Source organism: Girardinichthys multiradiatus, chromosome Y (assembly GCF_021462225.1).
Source record: "Girardinichthys multiradiatus isolate DD_20200921_A chromosome Y, DD_fGirMul_XY1, whole genome shotgun sequence".
NCBI lineage: Eukaryota > Metazoa > Chordata > Actinopteri > Cyprinodontiformes > Goodeidae > Girardinichthys > Girardinichthys multiradiatus.
In genome coordinates this window covers 15,517,711-15,542,641 of record NC_061818.1, presented here as the reverse complement: position 1 = coordinate 15,542,641, position 24,931 = coordinate 15,517,711, and the positions used below count along the sequence as shown (strand labels likewise).

The 24,931-nt window shown below is 41.9% G+C and overlaps 2 protein-coding genes across 5 annotated transcripts; both read left to right on the top strand.

The window, feature by feature from the left end:
* Positions 1-419: 419 nt before the first annotated feature.
* On the top strand, positions 420-13,690 carry LOC124863798 (DNA-directed RNA polymerase III subunit RPC8-like). Of its 4 annotated transcripts, none has more exons than XM_047358294.1 (7): positions 420-566; positions 699-856; positions 7,586-7,682; positions 7,846-7,932; positions 9,049-9,112; positions 9,236-9,470; positions 12,149-13,690. In XM_047358294.1, exons 2-7 carry the CDS (start codon positions 746-748, stop codon positions 12,197-12,199), a joined length of 645 nt encoding a protein of 214 aa, XP_047214250.1. In that variant the 5' UTR covers positions 420-566; positions 699-745; the 3' UTR covers positions 12,200-13,690. The 4 variants fall into 4 exon arrangements, with proteins under 4 accessions (XP_047214250.1, XP_047214251.1, XP_047214249.1 ...); XM_047358295.1 differs by having other exon boundaries at positions 437-577; XM_047358293.1 differs by having other exon boundaries at positions 474-612.
* A 2,424-nt stretch (positions 13,691-16,114) lies between these two features.
* On the top strand, positions 16,115-24,662 carry LOC124864359 (cold shock domain-containing protein C2-like). Its single transcript, XM_047359126.1, has 4 exons — positions 16,115-16,433; positions 20,970-21,308; positions 22,274-22,396; positions 22,804-24,662. Exons 2-4 carry the CDS (start codon positions 21,127-21,129, stop codon positions 22,964-22,966), a joined length of 468 nt encoding a protein of 155 aa, XP_047215082.1. The 5' UTR covers positions 16,115-16,433; positions 20,970-21,126; the 3' UTR covers positions 22,967-24,662.
* The last annotated feature ends 269 nt before the right edge of the window (positions 24,663-24,931 follow it).

Genomic DNA, 24,931 nt, shown 5'->3' with positions numbered 1-24,931 from the left:
TGGTAGGCGGAAAGAAGAGTTATATCTCGACTTAGAATTGGTCATACTGGACTTAATAGTTCTCTCTTCAGAATGGGGAAGCATGAAACAGGGACTTGTAATTATTGTAAACAGATGGAAACAGTAGAGCATGTATTATTAGAATGTAATAAGTATTCAGAGGAACATCAGCAACTAAAATCGATACTAAATTGAGAGAAAATAGGATTTTCTATGATAAATCTTTTAGGAAATAAATCAAATTATGTTAGAAATAAATTAATTAGATTTTTAATAAACACAGGGTTATTTAATCGTATTTAAAGTATGTGTGTATGTTTGTGTTGTATTATTATATTCCCTCTGAGATTATTTATGATCACACTCCAGCCTGGTAGGTGGCGGTAAATACACCTTAAGATGGTTGCCATCCGCAAATAAAAAAAACAGAAGAAGAAGACTAACTGGACGCTGTAGGAGTGATATAATTCCAGGAGGTGGCAGCAGTGAGACTAGGCCGGCGCACAAACCAGAAGAAGAAAATCAAATGTGTACTGTCGCAAGAATTCACGTTGATTCAGTGCGATGTAGGAAAGAAGTTTGTACAATATTTACGTTGTTTCTTCCTGCACTGTAAGCCACTGTAATTAATTGAAGAGAACAAGAATTTAAAATGCTGTTCTACTAAACTCAGCGTCCTTCTTGTCGCCACTCGGCAGTGTTTTGACTGTGGGAGTGGGGCTGCTCTTAGCGTGAAGCGTGGATCATGTTCGTGCTGGTGGAGATGGTGGACACTGTGCGGATCCCTCCGTGGAACTTCGAGAGACAACTGAATGATGCCATAGCGGAGGAGCTGAACAAGAAGCTGGCCAACAAGGTGAGGGCGGCAGATCAGCTGCATCACGGCAGGTTTATGCTGCAAAGAACTGCATCTGCGAGCAGGACACACAGTTACACAGCAGGCAAAATGACAACATGCAGCCAGGTGGCCTCACAACTTTTACATAGCAGAGAGTAACAGGTGATTGCATACGGTGAGCTTAAGTCAGAGCTTAGGGATTCTTGTGTAAAAACATGGAATCCGTTTTAAGTGTTTTCCAAGTCTGGATAAAGGTTGGGTGCATCCATCTATCCACATGTATTCATCCATCGGTTTTTCCATTACCAGTCCATGCATCCTCGTACTCGTTGTCTTCCGCTTTATCCGGGACCGGGTCGCGGGGGCAGCAAACTCAGCAGAGATGCCCAGACGTCCCTCTCCCCAGACACCTCCTCCAGCTCCTCCAGGGTGAGCCCAAGGCGTTCCCAGGCCAGCCGAGGGACATAGTCCCTCCAGCGTGTCCTGGGCCGTCCCCTGGGCCTCCTCCCGGTGGGACGTGCCTGGAACACCTCCAGAGGAAGGCGTCCAGGAGGCATCCGGTATAGATGTCCAAGCCACCTAAGCTGGCTCCTCTCGATGTGGAGGAGCAGCGGCTCTACTCCGAGCCCCTCCCGGATGGCCGAGCTCCTCACCCTATCTCTAAGGGAGTGCCCGGCCACCCTACGGAGGAAGCACATTTCAGCCGCTTGTATCCGTGATCTCGTTCTTTCGGTCATGACCCAAAGTTCATGGCCATAGGTGAGGGTAGGAACGTAGACCGACCGGTAAATTGAGAGCTTTGCTTTTCGGCTCAGCTCTCTCTTCACCACAACGGACCGGCACAGCGACCCCATTACTGTGGCAGCCGCACCGATCCGTCTGTCGATCTCCCGCTCCATTCTTCCCTCACTCGTGAACAAGACCCCGAGATACTTAAACTCCTCCACTTGAGGCAGGAACTCCCCTCCAACCTGAAGAGGACAAGCCACCATTTTCCGGTCGAGTACCATGGCCTCGGACTTGAAGGAGCTGATCCTCATCCCAGCCGCTTCACACTCGGCTGCGAACCGCCCCAGCGCATGCTGTAGGTCTTGGCTAGATGGGGCCAGCAGGACCACGTCATCCGCAAAAAGAAGAGACGAAATCCACTGGTCCCCAAACCCGACCCCCTCCAGCCCTTGGCTGCGTCTAGAAATCCTGTCCATAAAAGTTATGAACAGGACCGGTGACAAAGGGAAGCCCTGCCGGAGTCCAACATGCACCGGGAACAGGTCCGACTTAGTGCTGGCAATGCGGACCAAACTCCTGCTCCGCTTGTACAGAGACCGGATGGCCCCTAGTAAAGGGCCCCCAATTCCATATTCCTGGAGCACCCCCCACAGGGCATCACGAGGGACACAGTCAAATGCCTTCTCCAGGTCCACAAAACACATGTGAACCGGTTGGGCAAACTCCCATGAACCCTTGAGAACCCTGTAGAGGGTATAGAGCTGGTCCAGTGTTCCACGGCCAGGACGAAAACCACACTGTTCCTCCTGAAGCTGAGGTTCGACTATCGGTCGGACTCTCCTCTCCAATACCCTGCGTAGGCCTTACCAGGGAAGCTGAGGAGTGTGATCCCCCTGTAGTTGGAACACACCCTCCGGTCTTCTTATGAAGGGGGACCACCACCCCAGTCTGCCAGTCCAGAGGCACTGTCCCCGACCGCCACGCAATGTCGAAGAGGCGTGTCAACCATGACAGCCCCACAACATCCAGAGACTTGAGGTACTCAGGGCGGATCTCATCCACCCCCGAAGCCTTGCCACCGCGGAGCTTTTTAACCACCTCGGTGACTTCAGCCTGGGCGATGAAAGAGTCCAACCCTGAATCCTCAGCCTCTGTTTCCACCACGGAATGCGTGATGGCAGGATCGAGGAGATCCTCGAAGTACAGGTGCTTCTCAAAATATTAGCATATTGTGATAAAGTTAATTATTTTCCATAATGTCATGATGAAAATTTAACATTCATATATTTTAGATTCATTGCACACTAACTGAAATATTTCAGGTCTTTTATTGTCTTAATACGGATGATTTTGGCATACAGCTCATGAAAACCCAAAATTCCTATCTCACAAAATTAGCATATTTCATCCGACCAATAAAAGAAAAGTGTTTTTAATACAAAAAACGTCAACCTTCAAATAATCATGTACAGTTATGCACTCAATACTTGGTCAGGAATCCTTTGGCAGAAATGACTGCTTCAATGCGGCGTGGCATGGAGGCAATCAGCCTGTGGCACTGCTGAGGTCTTATGGAGGCCCAGGATGCTTCGATAGCGGCCTTTAGCTCATCCAGAGTGTTGGGTCTTGAGTCTCTCAACGTTCTCTTCACAATATCCCACAGATTCTCTATGGGGTTCAGGTCAGGAGAGTTGGCAGGCCAATTGAGCACAGTGATACCATGGTCAGTAAACCATTTACCAGTGGTTTTGGCACTGTGAGCAGGTGCCAGGTCGTGCTGAAAAATGAAATCTTCATCTCCATAAAGCTTTTCAGCAGATGGAAGCATGAAGTGCTCCAAAATTTCCTGATAGCTAGCTGCATTGACCCTGCCCTTGATAAAACACAGTGGACCAACACCAGCAGCTGACACGGCACCCCAGACCATCACTGACTGTGGGTACTTGACACTGGACTTCTGGCATTTTGGCATTTCCTTCTCCCCAGTCTTCCTCCAGACTCTGGCACCTTGATTTCCGAATGACATGCAGAATTTGCTTTCATCTGAAAAAAGTACTTTGGACCACTGAGTAACAGTCCAGTGCTGCTTCTCTGTAGCCCAGGTCAGGCGCTTCTGCCGCTGTTTCTGGTTCAAAAGTGGCTTGACCTGGGGAATGCGGCACCTGTAGCCCATTTCCTGCACACGCCTGTGCACGGTGGCTCTGGATGTTTCTACTCCAGACTCAGTCCACTGCTTCCGCAGGTCCCCCAAGGTCTGGAATCGGCCCTTCTCCACAATCTTCCTCAGGGTCCGGTCACCTCTTCTCGTTGTGCAGCGTTTTCTGCCACACTTTTTCCTTCCCACAGACTTCCCACTGAGGTGCCTTGATACAGCACTCTGGGAACAGCCTATTCGTTCAGAAATGTCTTTCTGTGTCTTACCCTCTTGCTTGAGGGTGTCAATAGTGGCCTTCTGGACAGCAGTCAGGTCGGCAGTCTTACCCATGATTGGGGTTTTGAGTGATGAACCAGGCTGGGAGTTTTAAAGGCCTCAGGAATCTTTTACAGGTGTTTAGAGTTAACTCGTTGATTCAGATAATTAGGTTCATAGCTCGTTTAGAGACCCTTTTAATGATATGCTAATTTTGTGAGATAGGAATTTTGGGTTTTCATGAGCTGTATGCCAAAATCATCCGTATTAAGACAATAAAAGACCTGAAATATTTCAGTTAGTGTGCAATGAATCTTAAATATATGAATGTTAAATTTTCATCATGACATTATGGAAAATAATGAACTTTATCAAAATATGCTAATATTTTGAGAAGCACCTGTACTCCTTCCACCGTTCCATTCCCAGCTGACCCTCACTATGCGCTTGGGCCTGCCAAGTCTGTCCGGCTTTCTCCTCGTCCAGCGGATCCAACTCACCACCAGGTGGTGATCATTGGACAGCTCAGCCCCTCTCTTCACCCGAGTGTCCAAAACATGCGGCCGAAGATCTGATGATACAACAACAAAGTCGATCATCGACCTCCTGCCTAGGGTGTCCTGGTGCCAAGTCCACTGATGGACACCCTTATGTTTGAACATGGTGTTCGTTATGGACAATCCGTGACTAGCACAGAAGTCCAATAACAAAACACCACTCGGATTCAGGAGGCCATTCCTCCCGATCACGCCTCTCCAGGTGTCACTGTCGTTCCCCACGTGGGCGTTGGGGGGTCTTCACTTGGAAGACAAGTCTGGATAAAGGTTGGGCGAATCCATCTATCCACATGTATTCATCCATCGGTTCAGTCCATGCATCCTGTTTTTGCTTATTCTTCAAGAAGAAATCGACAAGAAGTTTATAGCAAACGTTTGTATTTATACATGAAATTGCAAACATGGATTTTGAAATTTGAACATTTGACACTGACTTTTTGAGAAATCCTGATCTGTTGAAACAAGTTAGGTGAACAGGCCTACTAGAGGACAGGAGGTTTGATGCCCTCGGGTAGCATTTGTAGATCAATACATACATTAGTATGGTGTAGGACCTCCTTTTGCGGCCAATACAGCATCAATTCGTCTTGGGAATGACATATACAAGTCCTTCACAGTGGTCAGAGGGATTTTAAGCCATTCTTCTTGCAGGATAGTGGCCAGGTCACTACGTGATACTGGTGGAGGAAAACGTTTCCTGACTCGCTCCTCCAAAACACCCCAAAGTGGTTCAATAATATTTAGATCTGGTGACTGTGCAGGCCATGGGAGATGTTCAACTTCACTTTCATGTTCATCAAACCAATCTTTCACCAGTCTTGCTGTGTGTATTGGTGCATTGTCATCCTGATACACGGCACCGCCTTCAGGATACAATGTTTGAACCATTGGATGCACATGGTCTTCAAGAATGGTTCGGTAGTCCTTGGCAGTGACGCGCCCATCTAGCACAAGTATTGGGCCAAGGGAATGCCATGATATGGGAGCCCAAACCATCACTGATCCACCTCCATGCTTCACTCTGGGCATGCAACAGTCTGGGTCGTACGCTTCTTTGGGGCTTCTCCACACCGTAACTCTCCTGGATGTGGGGAAAACAGTAAAGGTGGACTCATCAGAGAACAATACATGTTTCACATTGTCCACAGCCCAAGATTTGCGCTCCTTGCACCATTGAAACTGACATTTGGCATTGACATGAGTGACCAAAGGTTTGGTTATAGCAGCCCGGCCGTGTATATGACCCTGTGGAGCTCCTGACGGACAGTTCTGGTGGAAACAGGAGAGTTGAGGTGCTTGTTTAATTCTGCCGTGATTTGGGCAGACGTGGTTAAATTTAAGTAAATAGTCATAATACAGCATACATGGATTTCTGTTATAAAGTGGGTCTTTTTAAGCCAACAAAGCTCTTTGCAGTGAATCAATATGCATCTGATCACTTGGCACAATAATCTTAATGTGTGGTAAATGGATAGAGTTTCTAAAGCGCCTTTTTAGTCAGTCCGTGTTACACTAGAACCACATTCACCCAGTCACACTCACAAATGCACACATTCATACACAGATCAGTAAGCAAGTTATGCCTTGCCCAGAAGCACATAGATATGTGGCAGAAAAGGAAGCTGGAATCAAACCGACAACCCTTCTTATTGAACAGTTGCCCCGAAAACTGCCGCTGCAAAGTTTGCACAACTAAATATTTTTCCCATTACTCTTTCATTCAAAGCAACCTTTGAAATGTACAAAATCCTGCATTAGACGTCCTAACCCTAAAAGCTTGTAGTGGAATATTTTATATTTAACAGTTTATATGTTACACCAAAATGTTTTCACAGCTATGCAAGTTTTGTTTTATAAAATAACCAGTTTTGTAAGCCAACCGATCACTAATTGGTGATTTGTACCTGATTACATACAGTTAAAACCACATATTTACATACACTGTATATAAAGACAGTGTACTTTTACTTTTTCTCACTGTCTGACATTAAATCAGACTAAACGTTCTTGTTTTAGTTAGGATTACCAAAATGAATTATATTTGCTAAATGCCATGTTAATGAGAGAAGAAGTTTTAAGAGATCCATGAAATATCTCCATTAACATTGGTATTGGTCGATGTTAGTCACTTTTTAACATATCGGTCTGATGAGTAAAGCTGGGCTGATAGTAACAACTGATGTTTATTTCCATTTTTGTGTTTCAGGAGGGGAGGGAGTTGGCCATGTGGTGTTTGTTTGGTCATGTGATAATGATGCAGCACGGGATTGTGCGATGAAGCAGAGAAGCAATGTCAGCAGTGTGGTCATTTATAGACCCAAATTTTCATATTGGTGCATCTCTAATTTTGTGGAAGCCCTGATGATAATGTCATGGCTTTGGTGATTTACTGATGGGTTCAAATCACAACATTTAAGTTTATTGGAAACACTCCTGTAGATGTATTTTAAGGCAACGCCTCAAACACAGTTCCTCCTTTTGTGACAAGTGAATTGTGGACCTTCATAAGTCCAACTTCATAGGTCAATATTATGGCTGGACATTAAACTTCATAGGAATGTCCAACTATAATATTTCTTAGGAAGGAATCTGTTATTGTGTCCCAGAGAGGAACGTGTTTTGGTGAAAAATGTGTTCATCAACCTCAGAGCAAAAGCCAGCATTGAAAACTTGAAGCAACATCTCAAGACATCAGGCTGAAAGTTGAGACATCTGTGAGTCTACGAAATGAACTTTGACCCTAAGCATGTAAGTAAGTTAGTTGCAAAGGACAACAAACTCGAGGTTTTTGAGTGGCCATCACAAAGGCCTGATCTTGCTCACACAGAACATTTGTAGGCAGCAGAGTAAAAAAGGTGTGCGTGAGCAAGGTGGCCTACAAACCCAACCCAGTTATACCAGTTCTGTCAGGAGGAAAGGTTTAGTTTCCTATAATGTCAGACTTGGAGAAGAAAGACCGGGTCACATATAATTATGTGTTTTCCTGCATTTTGTGCTGCTGTACTAAATCTTTTTTATGGTAAAATTAATACACCTGCTCTTTGACCCCAGGTGGTCTACAATGTGGGTCTCTGCATCTGCTTGTATGATATCACCAAACTGGAAGACTCCTACATTTTTCCCGGAGACGGCGCCTCACACACTAAAGGTATGACAGTGATGAAGGTGATGTGATAGAGTTTTTCTCGTGGTAATTTGAGGATCATCTAAATGTCACACTGACTGCTGGCTAATCACTATATCAATATGCCTTGTTGAATAAATTCAGGTTACAGATGCCTGATCCCATCTTTCCTTTGATTTTGTTTTAGTCCACTTCAGGTTTGTCGTCTTCCACCCGTTCCTCGAAGAGATCCTCATTGGCAAGATCAAATACTGCAGTCAGGAGGGAGTTCATGGTAACCATTACCATCCTTAGTCATGATTCTGCTTACACAAACATGAATATATTTAAATATAATATAGAATAGACAGACGTTGAAGAAATCCATTGATTGAATAGCTTAAGTGGGCTGTTTTCTATCTGACTTCATCAGTCTCAGAGCTTTATGGAGACATTTCGGTCCATTCGTCTTTACAAAATTGCTGCATTTCAGTGAGATTTGTGGGCCTTTGTTTCTGCACATTTCTGTTAAGATCGTGCTACAGCTTTGCAATCAGATGGAGGCTTGGACTTTGACTGGACCATTGTAACATTGACTCTTGTTTTTTAGCCTTTCTGTAGTAGATTTGCTGATGTCTTTGATTATTGTTCTTTCAAAGAATTTGGGCCAAGTTTTTGTTGTCTGACTCATATTTGACTCTGAAATATGTTGGTACACAGAGGAGTTTAAAGTGTATCCAAAACTTACAGGAAAACAAGTTTATAGAGCTGCACAGCAAGCCCAAAACATCACCCTTCCACTACCATGCTTGGTATGTGATGAGAACCCCTCTTGGTTTTCTTCAAACGTGTTGCTGTGCATTATGACCAAGCATCTCTACTCATCTGTCTGAAGCTTTTTGTTCCAGAACTCTTATGGTTCTTGTAAACGCAGCCTTAATAATGTTCATTTTTAAAGGAGGGGGTTTTCTACTACACCTCCAGACAAGCCAAACTAGATTATTTCTCACAGTTGGATGTTGCACCTATGATTGTCTGAACCGGTTGAAACAGTTACTTCCCTGTGTTCATTGCTGATGTCTTTCCTGCTTGGCATTGTGTTAACACTTGCTCCAGAGCAGCATACTGCCTAGACCTCTGCTATCATAGTGGCTATCACACCTTCTGATCGTCAGTTAATAAAGTTTATTTGATTAGCGTCACTGGGTTTTACGGTTCCTCTTCAAACCCGATGGAAACAGCAAGCACATCATTTCTTTTGCCTTTGACTTTATGATAGGATTACGGCACAAAATCAAGAATCATCCAAGTTCTCCAGAGCTCAAGAGGATGTTTCTGAATGTCCTTATATTCATAGTGAATAATACAACTGTGGAACGTTATTCATGTGGTCAACCTTTCTGGTTCACAGTGACGATGGGTTTCTTCGATGACATTCTGATCCCACCTGAGTCTCTTCAGCAGCCTGCTAAATTGTATCCTAACCTTTTAAAATAAAGCATTGGGGTTTAATATTGAGCATCATTATTGAATAATGTTTGCTTTCTGTTTTACTAAATCTGTAGTTTGAGTTGAGCGTTCCTTAGTTTTAGCCCCAGTGACGAGGCAGAACAGGTTTGGCTCTGGGAGTACGAGACTGAGGAGGGAGCACATGACCTCTACATGGACCAGGGAGAGGAGATCCGTTTCCGTGTGGCAGATGAAGTTTTTGTGGACACGTCGCCAACAGGGCCGGCCACCGCCACGCCTGACACTCCAGCCCAACCTGGACAGGCGACTGCACCGCCAGCACAAGAAAGTGGGGACAAAAAACAGGCTCCATACACACTGATTGTAAGAATCATTAATTTTATAAAACGTAGTGAGATCAGTCACTGTGATTTTGTGAAAGATCAGATATTTCTGGAGTCTTTTCAATAATTTAAACTCTGATAGATCTGATGGTGTTTGCAGTTTTCCAAAATATCTTAATTGTTCAAGTTGAAAGCAACTGGACTTCTTCTATTGTTTCATGAAGATGCTTCGCCATTCATCCAAAAGGCTTCCTTAGTTCTGAACATGGGTTGGAAGTATCAAGCTTATACAAGTCTTAGTGAAAACAATCACACTGAAAGGGCCTTTAAGATCACTTATGGGGCCATTTATGGGGTCACATGAGTCCATGACCCTTTCCTCTGTTCGGTTCGATGTTTATTATTGTCACTTGGCGATCTAAACATGTCACCTAATTTGTTTTGGTCACGTCTCACGGCGTGAATTGCCGTAAAACCACCTGTGGAGACTAGTCAAGGCTGCTCTGTAGGTGTTTAAAAAGGTAAAACTTGATGGTCACCTCCTCTAATTAAAGTCTTTCACCCCTCTCTCAAATCACCTGTGTTTACCATTCAAATGTGTCACATTGCTATCTTCAAAAGCCTCCCAGGTGGTTTTCCACCCATTCACACTTTGACACGTGACTAAAACAAGCCACATTTTCATCGTTGTGTGACATGTTTGGATTGTCAAGTGTGAACGACTCAAATATTAAATCAAATAAGCGAGTAGGGCCAGAAGTCCAGTTGTCTTCTTCATAAACACTTAAGAGTGTGATGTGTGGGACTTCTGAGAGCCTACACCAACATTTTACCAGAATCTGTGCTCCTATAAACTCCATATATTAAAGTGGAATTCTAAGCAAATGTAACATTATTAAGGACTTTCCAAATGAACATAAAATGAATATTTTAGTTTTTTGCCAGATTTCTAAAACTATTTTGGCTATAATACCACAGACTGCATTAGATATCACAACATTCAATCTAAAGGCAGCCAGCTTTGCTCTAGTTTACTACAGATGGATGCAGCCAATGCTCTGGAGAATCTAGAAAAGACTGACTAACACAGTAGACCAACCCAGAGTATTGGCCATTTGTGAAGTGGAAGGACAGTGATACATGGTTTTCAAAACTTTGACCAAATAAAAATATGCAAATGTGTTTTGTGCTTTTGCATTTATCCCCCTGTACCCTAATGTCCTTTAATTAAAAATGCAACTAATTAAATGGTAAATTCAATCCACCTGTGTGGAGTTTTGCACTAGACAAATCTGGCCATTATGGAAAAGTGGAAAGAAAGCGTCTCCCCCTTGTAAACACCATCTCAGCTGTGAAACGTGGTGGCAGCAACAAGCTGAAGCAGAGGTTCACTTTCCAGCAGGACAACAACCCTAAACATACAGCCAGAGCTATAATAAAGTGGTTTACATTAGGGCTAAAACAATTCATCGGATTAATCGTGAATAATCAATTATTGAAATAATCGTCAACTAATTTAATAGACTGCCCATAGACTGCTGGAGATAGGCACCAGTTCCCCCGCGACCCACTATGGAATAAGCGGTAGAAAATGACTGACTGACTAATTTAATAATCAAATAATTGTTAGCTGGATTATGTTAACTGGAGCAATAATTAGGCAAAAATTGTACAAACAAATATTCAGTTTGCATTTTGTCTGTAAATATGCTCTATCCAGAACTCCTCAAGTGGCATAGTTATAGCTTCATCTGGTCTGGCTTAGTCAAAGTCCAGACCTAACTCCAGTTAAGAGCTATTTCTCTTGATGTGCAAAGCTGGGGGGAATTAAATGCAATGGATGTTATTTAAGGGGAGCAAAGTGAAGCGGTTGAATAGAAACGCCTAACAACAAATGCAAAATTTCTAAAACCATTTAAAATTATGAATCCTTTCCCTTCACGCTTCAACACCAATACACTATTTTCTTGGTACGTCACATGAAACTCCAATAAAATACACTCAGGTTTGTGGCTGTAATGTGACAAAATATAAGAACAACTGAATACGTTTGCAAAGCATTGTGGTAAATTGTTATAGAAGTCAGTTTGTTCTTTTTATTTACCATTCTTATCTCATTAAAATAAAGGTTCCCAAAATCATTTTGGTACTTTAATTTCAGCCATCTGCTGCCTTTATGTCATCATGATGTTGCAAAACGTTTCCAAACAGCTGGGGACCAGCGATAATCACCAAAACCAGCAGTTATTAAAACTCTGCAACATTTCACTATGTAGTTATCATATATAAAGTGGAGCTGGGGTGAGCATAAAATGTTGTTCATAGAACCAGAAGGGGGGCCGGTACCCCCAATTTGTCCCACCCTCCAGCCCCCTTTGGTGGCACCCCTGCTCAAATGGTGAGCATTAAGCCTTTATTATTAACAGCTTATTATGTTGATCAAGCTGGTTCATACTCGTTATACTATTTATAGTTCCATAAAGCCCAGATTAGTTTTTACTTACATATTTTATTTTTCTGTCTACGGGTAATCAACCCTTTTTTTCTTTTTGCTGTGGTTTTGTTTGAAGGTTTCACCGACTAAACCTTATTCTGGGCCTTTAACAGCAGAGTCATGCAGCTATGAGTGCTGTGCGTGTTCAGTGACTCAGACTTTGGCCTGCATGTCGCTGCTCGAACACGAGCGGCAATCACCCTGACTTTGTGTTTTCGTTCCAGGGGACCATCTGTGAGTCCGGACTGGGGCTGCTGTCCTGGTGGAACAGCTAGCACCACAGAGGAGGAGCAAACACGCGATTGGACATCTGTCAGCAGATAGGGCGCTGCAGCTGATCCGGAGACATTTAGGACAGTAAACAGAAATCTGCTGTTTTTGTCACATGAGTCGAGCTGCGTTCTGGACAGAGCCACGCTCCGGTGTAGGAAGTAGCTGGCGTAAACGTGTCATACTGGGTCCTCTGTGTATTTGTTTACAAAACAAGTATATTCATGTGATTTCTACAACATAAGTTTCCAAAATAAAAAACAAATTAAGCCAATAATAATTTATTTATGTTCTACTGTAGTCTCTCAATTCTTAGTAACTTAAAGTAAAAAAAGTACAGTTTCATCATAACCCCCTCCCCCCCAAAAAAAAAGATCTATATAAAAGCCTTAAAATATGTAGCAGCATAATCACACACTGATGAAGTTGTAAAGAAGACAAATCCAACCTGGTTGCACAATTATCCTTCCTCTTTGCACAGTCCCTGCAGAGTGCTCTCTTCTTCAGCTCAGCCGAAAGGTTTTCTGAGGTTCTCCACGGGATTTAGGTCGGGATCCTGAGATGAAAGATTGATTTTGAAATTATGGTTTCTTAAGAAACTATCATTTCTTAAGAGGGAATATTTAACAGGGTTTCTTCACAATTTTAAAGTCTGGATTGTGATTACTTTCCAAGTCTGGGTATTTATGGAAAACGGTTTGAGTTTTCAGACCATTTCTTCTCTGATTAGCTAAAGGAAAAAACATTCATTTCTGAGGTAATAAAGACTTCCTATACAGTTTTACTTTCAGGTGATATAATTATTGTCAGTTTGACACACCGAAATGTGAGTTTTTACCTAAGTCATTGATAATTTTGATTTAGGAGTTACTAACAGGTGGAAACACGCTCACTCAAAAATCTAAAAAGGTATATTCAACCGCTTTTTCTGCCTTTTACATCCTGGATGTTAAACCAGACCAAAGGGTCTTGATCGAAGCTCGGTTTAGAACAAAACAAAGTTTAAATTCCTACTTTATGGTGTTTTTATGAAATAAAGGTATAGCTATGATTTGAAGTACATTTGTTTAATTTAGGATCCGGTTCAGAGATTTGAAGTTTGATAGATACGAACTGATTTAAGTAGAAATAGATAATTTCTGAAAAGAAGAGAAACCCTGCTAGGTGAATTCTTTGTACTCAAATGATCCTAATATCATGAAAACTGAGAGAAGAATCTGAAAACTGAAAGTTTAGAAATTTGAAATAAATTTGTTGAAACCCTAATTTTTCCACTAAATAAATGTACTCCAATTAAAGGCAGGATCTTTGAGCTTTTCTGTGTGACATTATCCTGCTGCAGTAAAAGCAGAAACTATTCTAAGGCTTTTTACCAGGAGTGCCAATAAATGTGGTTTATATTGCAGATGTTTTAAAATTTTATTTGTCCTAAAATGAGTTTTTGTGTGTGGGGAGAGACTATTTTGTTGCAATAAACTCTTCTTCTGCCTAACTGATTTGCTGTCGAGATCCAAATAACAGCAACATGACAACAACGAAGTAATGAGCTTTAACTGGGAATCAGGCTTGTAATCAATTTGTTACCCTCACTGCAGGCTCCACGTCTTTATCAACCTTTATCAACTTTCATTCGTGTGAAGAGCCGTTTCACCAGAGGAGGTGGTGTGGTCTGTCAGTTTACACGGACTCATCATGGAGAGAAATATCGTTCATTTTAGGTTTTTAGTGATGCATTTCAATCTCCTTTTTTTCTAGATGAAAACATTTTTTATATATATATTAAACACAGAATTGCGTGCATAACTTTAGGTTTGTAATTTTCTCTAATCAACACAGAAACAGAAATATACAAAAATGCTCAAACATATACATACACCCCCACTGATATTTGGGTAAACGTTCCTGTGGTTTTTGTAGCTATGATCATTCTGGCAGAGTATTTGACCCCCATTCTTGGCAGAAAGAGCAGGGGTCATTTGAATTGGTTGGTTTCCTGGCACAAAGCTGGCTTTTAAACACATTCTACTGCTGTGTTTAAAAATAGTAGCAGTGTGTTTAAACATGCGAGTAAAGCCAAAAATCCTTAGAATAGTTTTGTATTTCCATTCTTTGGGAACATTGCACATTATATTCTAAATCAAACCATGAAGAGAAATGTATCAGTCATTGTAGTCACATGACAGAAAATTAACATCAAGCTGTGTCTGCATTTTTCTGTACAAACTCAATTTTTTACTGTATAAACTTGAAAGTCTTTAGGATTTATCATTCCAGAAACTGTTTTTGATGTCGCCTCACAAGTTTGTAATCGGATTAAGGTCCACAGATTAGGCTGGCCACTCCAGAGCTTGATTTTGTTTGTCTGGAACCACGATCCTCTCTTACTGGTGTGTTTGTGGTCGTTGTCTTTGACACACCCATTTTGAAGGTCATTTCCTCTTCGGCATAAGACAAGTATTTGTATATGTGCAGACTGATCCATGATCCCCTGTATGGGATAAATAGGCCAGACACCATCGTCAGAGAAACATCCCCATATCACGATGCTTGAACCACCGTGCTTTACTGTCTTCTGAGTGTACTGTGGCTTAAAGTCAGTGTTTGGGGGTCGCCTGACAAATGGTCTGCAGCCCTTGGACCCAAAAAGAACAGTCTTTCTTCAGTCCACAGAATATTTCTCCATTTCTCTTTAGACAAGTTGATGCGGTCTCTGGCAAATTGTCCCCTCTCCAGCATGTGGGACTTTGCGGAGGCTTCTTGCCCGTAGCGTAGCTTCACACAGGCTTCTTCTAATTGTCTCAGTACTCACCATTAACACCAGACCTTCTTTGATCACCCTGGAGATGATCATTGGCTGAGTCTTTGCCATTCTGACTATTCTTCGATCCATTCAAATGGGAGGCTTTCGTTTTGTTCCACTTCTCTGGTTTTACCTTCTATTATAAAGCCTCGGAAATAGTTTTAGACTAGCAGCCTGTTGTTTTCTGTGCTTCTTCATATGTTTCCTCTCTCCAATCAATGTCTTAACTAAAGTGTGCTGTTCTTCTGAACAATGCCTGGGATGACCCATATTTGTCAGATTTTCAGAGAGAAAGGCATGTACATGTGCCGTGGTTATTCTTAAGAGCCACCTTATTGACACTGTTTCTTCACAGAATTAATTAACTCTGTAATTGACCTCCACACTATTATTTTGAACATGCCTCGTTCAGTATAATTATTCAATTACACTGACTAAGGAGCATGCATATAATGAATGTTGGTTCTATTGGTTTTCTATGACTCTACTATACCTACTAGTAACTTATTTGCCATGTACTAAGATGATTTCTGCTAAAAACAGTGATTGATCAGGTTAGGCTAGTTAGACTGGTGTTATTTTGAACACAAATGTATACATTTTCAATAAGGTTTGATGTTGAGGCTCTTGGAAGCTGAATGTTACACTGTTTTATCCATTTCAAAACCAGTTTTGATGTTTATTTGGGATCATTGTCCTGTTCTATCCAGGATTCAATCAGTTGATGCAAACTATCCCAATCAGATGATAAGAACATTTAGGATGTATAGGATATATCCAGAGATTATCAACCTGCATTTAAAATCGCAAAGTGACGGACTCAGGCCCATGTGATTATAGCAGATGTGTGCTCTTACCATCACACACTGTTAGGTCTGACCCACTTGTGTTTATTGTAAAATCAAATAGGCAAACATTTTGTTTCATGGGCAATTCCCCCTTACCTGTCAATGCTCCAGTTGTAAAAGCTAATCAAAATGACTGATTGCTCTGATTGACTAAAATATGTATGAAATATCAACCCTTTCCAATCCAATAGGGAAGTATGTGATCCCATCATTGTTTGGATCATTCAACCTGTAGCAGCTGCAATAACTGCAGCCCAAATAAAACGAGTTTATGTCACAGCCTTCTCCAGACAGGGGCAAAGATTCCCCAGGAACACTGGCCTCTCTGTTCCCTCTGCGGATGCAGGTCAGGTGGGGGGAGATGACCAAAGTCACTTTCAGGCACAAGTCACATCACGCCATCGGAATCTCCTGCAGCTGCGCAGACCTTCTACCGTCAACTCCAGCGCCGGCGTCACACCAGGGTTTTCCGGCAGATCTGCGCGGATTTACTCGATTTATTTATTTAATTGCTCTTTATATAATCCGCATCGAGCCAAAACACACACACAATCTGATCGTCCTCTGCCTCTTCTGGCACCCATGCTGCAAGTAAGTGCTAGTTTTTCTGAGGGGTGTGTGCATGCTGAAGCGCCTGCAGAGCGCAGCGGGTCAGGGTTGCTTTGTTTTTACAGATCGGAACAATGATGGTTGTTCTGCCGGAGAATAATCGCCGTTTATAAGGGTTTATATCATTTATGGCTGATATATTCGCCTCATTCCTACATCATCTTGTTTTGGAGAAGCGACCTTTTCCTCTGCTTTTGTTTGACTTTCTATTGTCTGATTGCGCTCAGATGATCTTTTTATTGCTTTTCACCCAGTTTAGAGAAACTGCTGAGATTAGAGGGCGAGTGGCCGAGTCTGTTTGCTGAAGGTGCAAATAAGTGCCAGCTGTGGAACCTTTTTATTTGTAGCCTTTTTATTTATTTTGCTAACATGCAATTCAAATGCACATATGTCAGATTACTCAGGACCAGGAAAATATTGTTGCTTTATTTATTCATGTGTTATTATTTTGGTTTATGTTACAGTAGTAACTGTATATACAGCAAGGCGCCCTGTAGTAGTAGTAGTTGTAGTAATTCTCGTGTTGCAGTCCTGCAGGAAAAGTAAGCCATCTGCAATTTATCATATGGGAATAGGTCCCTGACGTCATGAACGCACCACTCTGCAGTTGTTCTGACGTCACTCAGATAACAGATTGGGCGTAAAGAACGTCAAAGACACACACACGCAAAAACACGTAAGCTGTTTTGTCCTCCAGACTGTCATCATGGTGAAATGATCAGCTATTGTAAGAAGATGCGTAACGGCGTGGGTCTAAGGAGAAGCTGCGTCTGAAGGAACTGAGAGGCGAGGTCACCTGACCAGTCAGTGTGTGACGCATAGAATATGTTCCCAATGTGGTGTAGGCACACACAGGACAGGAGGTCACTGGTGACCCCTAACAATCCCTTAAAATAAATGTAAGCGAAGCACTTTTTAAATTTACACTTCACTTTTATATTTGTTTCTGTTTACCTAGGGTATAAAACTAAGTCAGAGGACGGCTCATGTTTATGTTGTCACCACACAGAGAGCGGGTGATAAGGGAGGTAAACAGAGAACTGCAGCAAAGAGCTGCATAGGAGTGATGCAAAGCATTTTCTGTCCAAACCCCAGCATGAACATGGAGTTTATCAAAGTCCACTCAACCTTTACGTAGAACTGTTTGTGATTGTCAGATGACACTAAAAGTAAGATTTTGTTTTGCAACAAACACTACAGATTTATTGTCATTGTAACAAGCACAGCGGATACTAAGGTGAAGGCCTTTCAGGGCAGATATAAAAACATAATAATTAAACATCATGCAGACTTAAGTCTAGAAAATAAGGAAACAACTTATATAGATACAGGGGTTGGACAATGAAACTGAAACCCCTGGTTTTAGACCACAATAATTTATTAGTATGGTGTAGGACCTCCTTTAGCGGCCAATGCAGCATCAATTCATCTTGGGAATGACATATACAAGTCCTGCACAGTGGTCAGTAGGATTTTAAGCCATTCTTCTTGCAGGATAGTGGCCAGGTCACTACGTGATACTGGTGGAGGAAAACGTTTCCTGACTCGCTCCTCCAAAACACCCCAAAGTGGCTCAATAATATTTAGATCTGGTGACTGTGCAGGCCATGGGAGATGTTCAACTTCACTTTCATGTTCATCAAACCAATCTTTCACCAGTCTTGCTGTGTGTATTGGTGCATTGTCATCCTGATACATGGCACCGCCTTCAGGATACAATGTTTGAACCATTGGATGCACATGGTCCTCAAGAATGGTTCGGTAGTCCTTGGCAGTGACGCGCCCATCTAGCACAAGTATTGGGCCAAGGGAATGCCATGATATGGCAGCCCAAACCATCACTGATCCACCCCCACGCTTCACTCTGGGCATGCAACAGTGTGGGTGGTACGCTTCTTTGGGGCTTCTCCACACCGTAACTCTCCTGGATGTGGGGAAAACAGTAAAGGTGGACTCATCAGAGAACAATACATGTTTCACATTGTCCACAGCCCAAGATCTGCGCTCCTTGCACCATTGAAACCAACGTTTGGCATTGGCATGAGTGACCAAAGGTTTGGCTATAGCAGCCCGGCCGTGTATATTGACCCTGTGGAGCTCCTGACGGACAGTTCTGGTGGAAACAGGAGAGTTGAGGTGCACATTTAATTCTGCCGTGATTTGGGCAGCCGTGGTTTTATGTTTTTTGGATACAATCCGGGTTAGCACCCAAACATCCCTTTCAGACAGCTTCCTCTTGCGTCCACAGTTAATCCTGTTGGATGTGGTTCGTCCTTCTTGGTGGTATGCTGACATTACCCTGGATACCGTGGCTCTTGATACATCACAAAGACTTGTTGTCTTGGTCACAGATGCGCCAGCAAGACGTGCACCAACAATTTGTCCTCTTTTGAACTCTGGTATGTCACCCATAATGTTGTGTGCATTTCAATATTTTGAGCAAAACTGTGCTCTTACCCTGCTAATTGAACCTTCACACTCTGCTCTTACTGGTGCAATGTGCAATCAATGAAGACTGGCTACCAGGCTGGTCCTATTTACATGTATGTGTGTGTGTGTATATACCAGACCATGGACATTTCCAGCAGTGGTAGATCTTGTACAGTGACAATGGATATGATGACTACAACTTAAAAGATATTTATGCATTATTTTACGGTGACATTTGACATGGCTATTTTATTTTATTTCACTGGCATTCATAGCTCTAACCACGGTTGGATAAAACCAGTTTTTCAGTCTATTTGTCCTTGCTTTGATGGCCCTGTACCCTGTACTGTCTGCCTAACAGCAGTAGCTCAAACAGAGAATAACCAAGGTGGGACAAGTTCTTTAGGATGTTGCTCACGGGATTTTGGTGTGAAACAAAGGATGAATATGTGGAAAAGTGCGTCATTCCCACTGTTAGGCACGTTGGATGATCTGTGATGCTGTGGGCCTATTTCTCTTCCAAAGATCCAAAATGTGGCCAAATCAACACAGAAATGTTTCAGACATAAAATCAACCTTATACCATGACCTTCTCCATCCCCAGACTGGAATGTTTTAGAAAACCTGAAGAGAAGAAAGCATAAGAGAGAACCCAGAACTCTGCACAAGAGAGAAAAATGAATGGTCCAAGATCCCTCTCTCTATTTGCTCCAAGCTTGTGAAATGCCATAGAAGAAGAAGTGCTTATGAATAGCAAGACACCCTAATAGAAATCCTCCCTTTTGCAGTCAGCAGAGCTCTGAAAAGTCATTGTACATGTTGTCACGGAGTGGGAGCATAGATTGTTTTTGGCGTTGGGTTGTCTTGTGGTATTAATTGAACTGGTCTTGCTTTGCATACATGTTGATGTTGTCGGTACCCTGTGTCTAGGGGGGCTGGGGGGGATTGTTTAGATGGGTGCCACAGGGTATCTCATGAGTGACATGATGCGGGTTATCAAAACACTGCACTGTGCTCCTGCATTTGTTTCCAAGTGATCATGGTATGAATAATGTTGTTCTGCATCGTTTATAGACATTTGTTCATTGAAATAACCCAAAATTAAGAGCATAGTGCCTTGCACAGATTTCCACATTTATTGAACATTTCTACATCACAACCACAAGTGTGGCTAAATTATTTTGAAAACCAATTATTATGAAGTGGAATTAAGATGGTACATGGTTCTCAAAAGGTTTTATGAAATAATGTGTGTATATGTGTTTAACCACCTGAGTCAATAGTTTTCATTCTTACTACATTTACAGCTGCTAGTCTTTTGTAAGATGCATCTAACATCCTTTTTACACCAAAATACTGACATTTATGCCTATTCTTCATTTTAAAATAGATTAAACTCAATCAGATTGCAATGATAATCTATGAACAGCAGTTTTTAAGGGAATTTGACTGGGCTGTTCTAACACATGTATATGCACGGATCTAAACCATTCAAGTGTAGCTCTGACTGTATGTTTTTGGTTTTGGTCCTGTTGGAAGACAACCTTCTGCTCTATTGATAAGTCTTCTTCATCCTCTAACAGGTTTTCTTCCGGTGTTTACGTCTATATAGCTCCACCCATTTCCCCATCAGCTCTGATCAGCTTCCCTGCCCTTGCTGAAGAAAAACATCCCCACAGCCTGATGCTGCCACCACTATGTTTCACTGTAGGGCTGGTGTGTTCAGGGTGATGAGCAGTGTTAGTTTTCTGACAAACAGTAGGAGAAAAAAGGACTGGTCTAACATAAAAAATTCCAATGAAATACATGATTTTTTTTTATTTGTAAAGTGACAAAATATAAAAAACTTTAATTGGTTAGGAGTTCAAATGCAAGCCAGTATAATCTATTAGCGTTGCGTTATTGTTTTAAAATATTTACTTAAGGACACTGAATAAACGAAGAAAAATAGATATTTTCTGACTTATTTGTTGCATAAATAGGGTTTTTATTTATAGATCTCCCCCCACTCTTTCTTCTAACCATCACATCCAAATAAGACAGCCCCTTAATGACCTCTTGTTCTCCCCTCTTTCTTTCTCCTCACAGTAAGTCTTGCTGACAGAGCTGGATCGGCAGTGCTGACCCACAGTGTGGTGGGCGTCTCACTTATTAGACACAGCAGAGGACAGACAGTGGTGACAGCACAGCAACCACTTGCTCCACATCATCTTCCTCAGTCCTACGTCCCTTCATCACATTTGACATGGCAGACCCCAGCCTCACGTCACCCTCCGGAACGCCGCTGCGCTCCCCCAACACCCCCCTCACCCTCTCCTTCCCTTTCCCAAGGGAGGGGAACAGGGCGTGGCAGGAAGGGAGGGAGCCCCCGCTTCCCCGGGACCTACCCAGCCCACTGCCGACCAAACGCAACCGCACCTATTCAGCGTATGTATGAACAGTTGCTGCCAAGCTGAGAAGTAGATAACCACACAGCTCTGTCTTAATGTCTAGTTTGATGTGAAGTTTCAGCTGTGAACCTCCTTCCTGTAGTTTCCAGCCCTCTTTAATGATGATGCTCAGGAGCTGTAGTTTAGTTTTTGGTAAAGTAGTTTTTAACTGTTGCTTTGCAGACTTGTCCCTTTAGCTTTCCAACAAAAGCTGCATTAGGGAGCACATAAAGACAACAGTTACTGATATATATTTTAATCTATTTGAAAGCAGGTATGCAGATGAAGCATTATGGTACAAAACCAAAATTATTCCATACAGATGACTTGTAACCCACTATGCTCTCATACATTTTAAAACATTAGCAGGAACCAACTTCCCTGCTGTTGAGCAACTATTTCACAACGAGACACACTGTTCCAGTAGCTTTCACTGCAGGTTAAAGGTCACTATTCAATTTTTTTTCCTGTTTTACCCTCCGAAACCTCTGCAGTAATTTCTGCATGTCAGGGTTGTCCCATTTTTACCTTTTAGAAATGTGAAGGAGTTTTATTTTTTAAGCGTCCCTCCATTATTATCAAAATATAGAAGGGACTGTAGTGTTGACAGAACAGGAAACCTGTTAGAGAAAATAGTAGCATACAGGGCCTGTCATATTAAAATCCTGATAGAATACAATAATATTTATGAGACTGATGTGCAAAATGTGACATTTAAGGAGTTTGACTAGTTAAAATAACATAACTGCAGGAATATATTATATATTACCTGAATATAATACCTGGCTTACAAAGACAGACAGAAAATGTTCTTCAAAACTGTTATATAAGGGGGTAGAAACTGGTTTGTTTTGTGTACTGTGAAGCTCTGCGTGTGAACTTCACATGAATACTGAAAAAGTAACCTATCCTAACCAATTTAATGTTTCTCCCAGTCATTTATTGTCACTTTTTTGTCTGCAGTACGGTCCGTGCTCACTCAGGTCCAGTTTTTAAGGGCGTATGTAAGAACTTTTCCAGATCACAAGGCCATGGCTTCATCCAACCATCCCACGTTGGAGAAAACATCTTTGTTCACATCTCAGAGTAAGTGGCAACAACAGCGAACACGCAGCAAAAGAAACACGCCGTGTTAGCTGAATTACTGGTAACACCGCACCTGCAGTGGCAAGTCTGGAAATAAAACAGCTTCTCTTTGCTTTCTCTTTCTGCTAAGGAAAGCGTCTAATGTTAGAGGAGTTCAAGCACAGTCTGCAAATATACTCTGCAGTATAACCTTATTTTCCTCAAAACGCCAGACTGGACATTTTACCTAATTGTTCGTGCTCCATCTGATTTGCTCCATGATTCATTTAAAAAGAAGCTAAACACCATCCATCTCTCCATCCAATACAAATGTATCTATATCAGTCTCAACCTTTGTGTGTTTTACCTCTAAAAGTACATTTTAAAGGAAAACAGAGCTTCCCTGCTTCTGTTTGTCTCTCTTCCAGCATTGAGGGGGAGTACGTTCCAGTTGAGGGAGACGAGGTGACATACAAAGTGTGCCGAGTCCCCCCTAAGAACATTAAGGTGCAGGCCGTGGAGGTGAAGCTCATACATCTCAACCCGGGGACCAAACACGAGACCTGGTCCGGACAGATCATCAGCTCGTAACGGAGATCTGCTCCTGGTGGATGGCGAGGCTCCGGGTCGGATTGGTGGGAATAGCAGAGGTGTTCCTGGGCTCTTATAGACATTTATGTTAGTCTACTCTGTTTCAGTCAGAGCTGATATGAGGTTGTTACTAGTGCAGGCAGGTACTTAATGAACAGAGCTGATATATTCAGACCACAGCTACAATAAGTTATTCTGCCCGTGGGCTGAATTTAACTAATGCAAAGCAAATCCTCTTTGTGTTATTTATGTTTACAGTGATCACTAAATTGAAGCTGGGACCATAAATTAACCAAACTGTGAAGTGCTGGGAGTTTTTGTGTCACTTTGTCCACTGTTAGTGTAAAAAAAAAACAACAAGAAAAACGAGGAAAAACATTAATCCTGCTGTGGTGCAGACTTCAGAGTGTGTTTGTGAGAGGAGACAAAGTGTTGTCAGTTTTACTTCCCCTCTTAGCAGTGGTTTCTCTGTTGTCTATTGTACTTCGAAGTTTCCAGGGTCACGTTTGCATGTATTTAACACAGGCAACAGCAGATGCAAAAGCAAGGGATAGAAAGATGGGATAAGATGGGTTAATCATGGAAAACAAGGGAAACTTTGAGGATTTTAACATCTGCTCCTATAATGGGATCCCTCAGGTCCGCTTAATGGTTTCGGATCAGACAAATGCAGGAAGGTTCATTGTGTAGATTAGAGAAGAACCGTGAAGGTTTAGAGTGAAAATCGGGGTAATTATAGGAATTTTTCCCATTATCTCCCATCATAGGAGATTTGACCTTGAGCAGACCAGCCACTGACCTTTTCTAAACACAGAAATTTTAAATCAGTGGTGGTTCTCTGTAAAAACAGTCTGTCACTGATTTACAGATTCCTACTCTGCACTAAATTAAAGAACTATTACGTCTTTGGACGACTCTTGACAACATTTGAAAATCTCTTGTTCAAAGAAATATCTTTGAGAATTTTTTACCTTTTGCTTTGTTTTAACAAAAAAGTCTTTGTTTCTCAGAAATATTGCTAAAATATATTCTCAGAACATCTCATTCTCTTAAACCCAATTTCATATATATATATATATATATATATATATATATTCACAACAAAGAAGGATGCCCACCATTCATTGTCTGGACTACTAAATGAACAGCATTAAACTAATTAGTGGCATAACTGATCTAACTTTAGTTTGAGTGCCTGGGCTGCCCCGTAAAGGAGTGGTGCCCTGGGCAGTGAGCCAGATCGTCCATATAAAAAGCCATCATTAGCTGGTAGAAAGAAGCTGCACACATTTTCCGTAGTAATACATATATTGTTCTGTTGGTGTGGATATTTGTTAATTTGTGTGTGAATCTATATTTGTATTTGTCCTCAGATTACACTCTTTACACTTAGTATGTAAACTACATGACTTACCGCATTACAACAAACATCACAGCTGTGGTTTTACTGGCAGTGAGTGAAAAGCATGTGTCGATGACCAGTTTAGGAAATATAGGAGTCTGTCTCACGATATCATGTTTAAACCAACTCTTTACATTCTAGTTATTCAGGTTAAATGTGATACTGCATGTCATTTCTATTACAAGTATTCCAGACTCTGTTGCCATCATATGTGTCTGTGTCACTGCCTGAAAGGGTGCTTTTATCACTTCAACTGAGCCATGAAGAAACATTAAAGTGTGGTAATGATTTGAACGAAGGTGTGCTTATTTGGAGTCTGATACTTAAATGAACATTAAGACAAAAATTAATGTGTAGTCTACCTGAGCTGTTGTTTACCTCTGTATAAAAACTCAAAATACTAATTACATTTTAGAAATAACATGAATATAACTGTAATAATCAACATATTATTGGCAGTAATTGTACATTTATTACATTTTGTGTGTAAATACCATACCAGGGTATTTTTATTCAAGGTTATCCTACCATGAAAACGTGATACCAGCCCATGCCTAGTACAT

Excerpts from the sequence above, each read along its gene's own strand:
- LOC124863798 (XM_047358294.1), top strand. The coding sequence starts at position 746 with ATGTTCGTGCTGGTGGAGATGGTGGACACTGTGCGGATCCCTCCGTGG. Across the intron at positions 7,683-7,845 it reads CGGCGCCTCACACACTAAAG|TCCACTTCAGGTTTGTCGTC; the intron begins GTATGACAGTGA and ends ATTTTGTTTTAG. Across the intron at positions 9,471-12,148 it reads AGGCTCCATACACACTGATT|GGGACCATCTGTGAGTCCGG; the intron begins GTAAGAATCATT and ends TTTTCGTTCCAG.
- LOC124864359 (XM_047359126.1), top strand. The coding sequence starts at position 21,127 with ATGGCAGACCCCAGCCTCACGTCACCCTCCGGAACGCCGCTGCGCTCC. Across the intron at positions 21,309-22,273 it reads CGCAACCGCACCTATTCAGC|TACGGTCCGTGCTCACTCAG; the intron begins GTATGTATGAAC and ends TTTTGTCTGCAG. Across the intron at positions 22,397-22,803 it reads ATCTTTGTTCACATCTCAGA|CATTGAGGGGGAGTACGTTC; the intron begins GTAAGTGGCAAC and ends TCTCTCTTCCAG.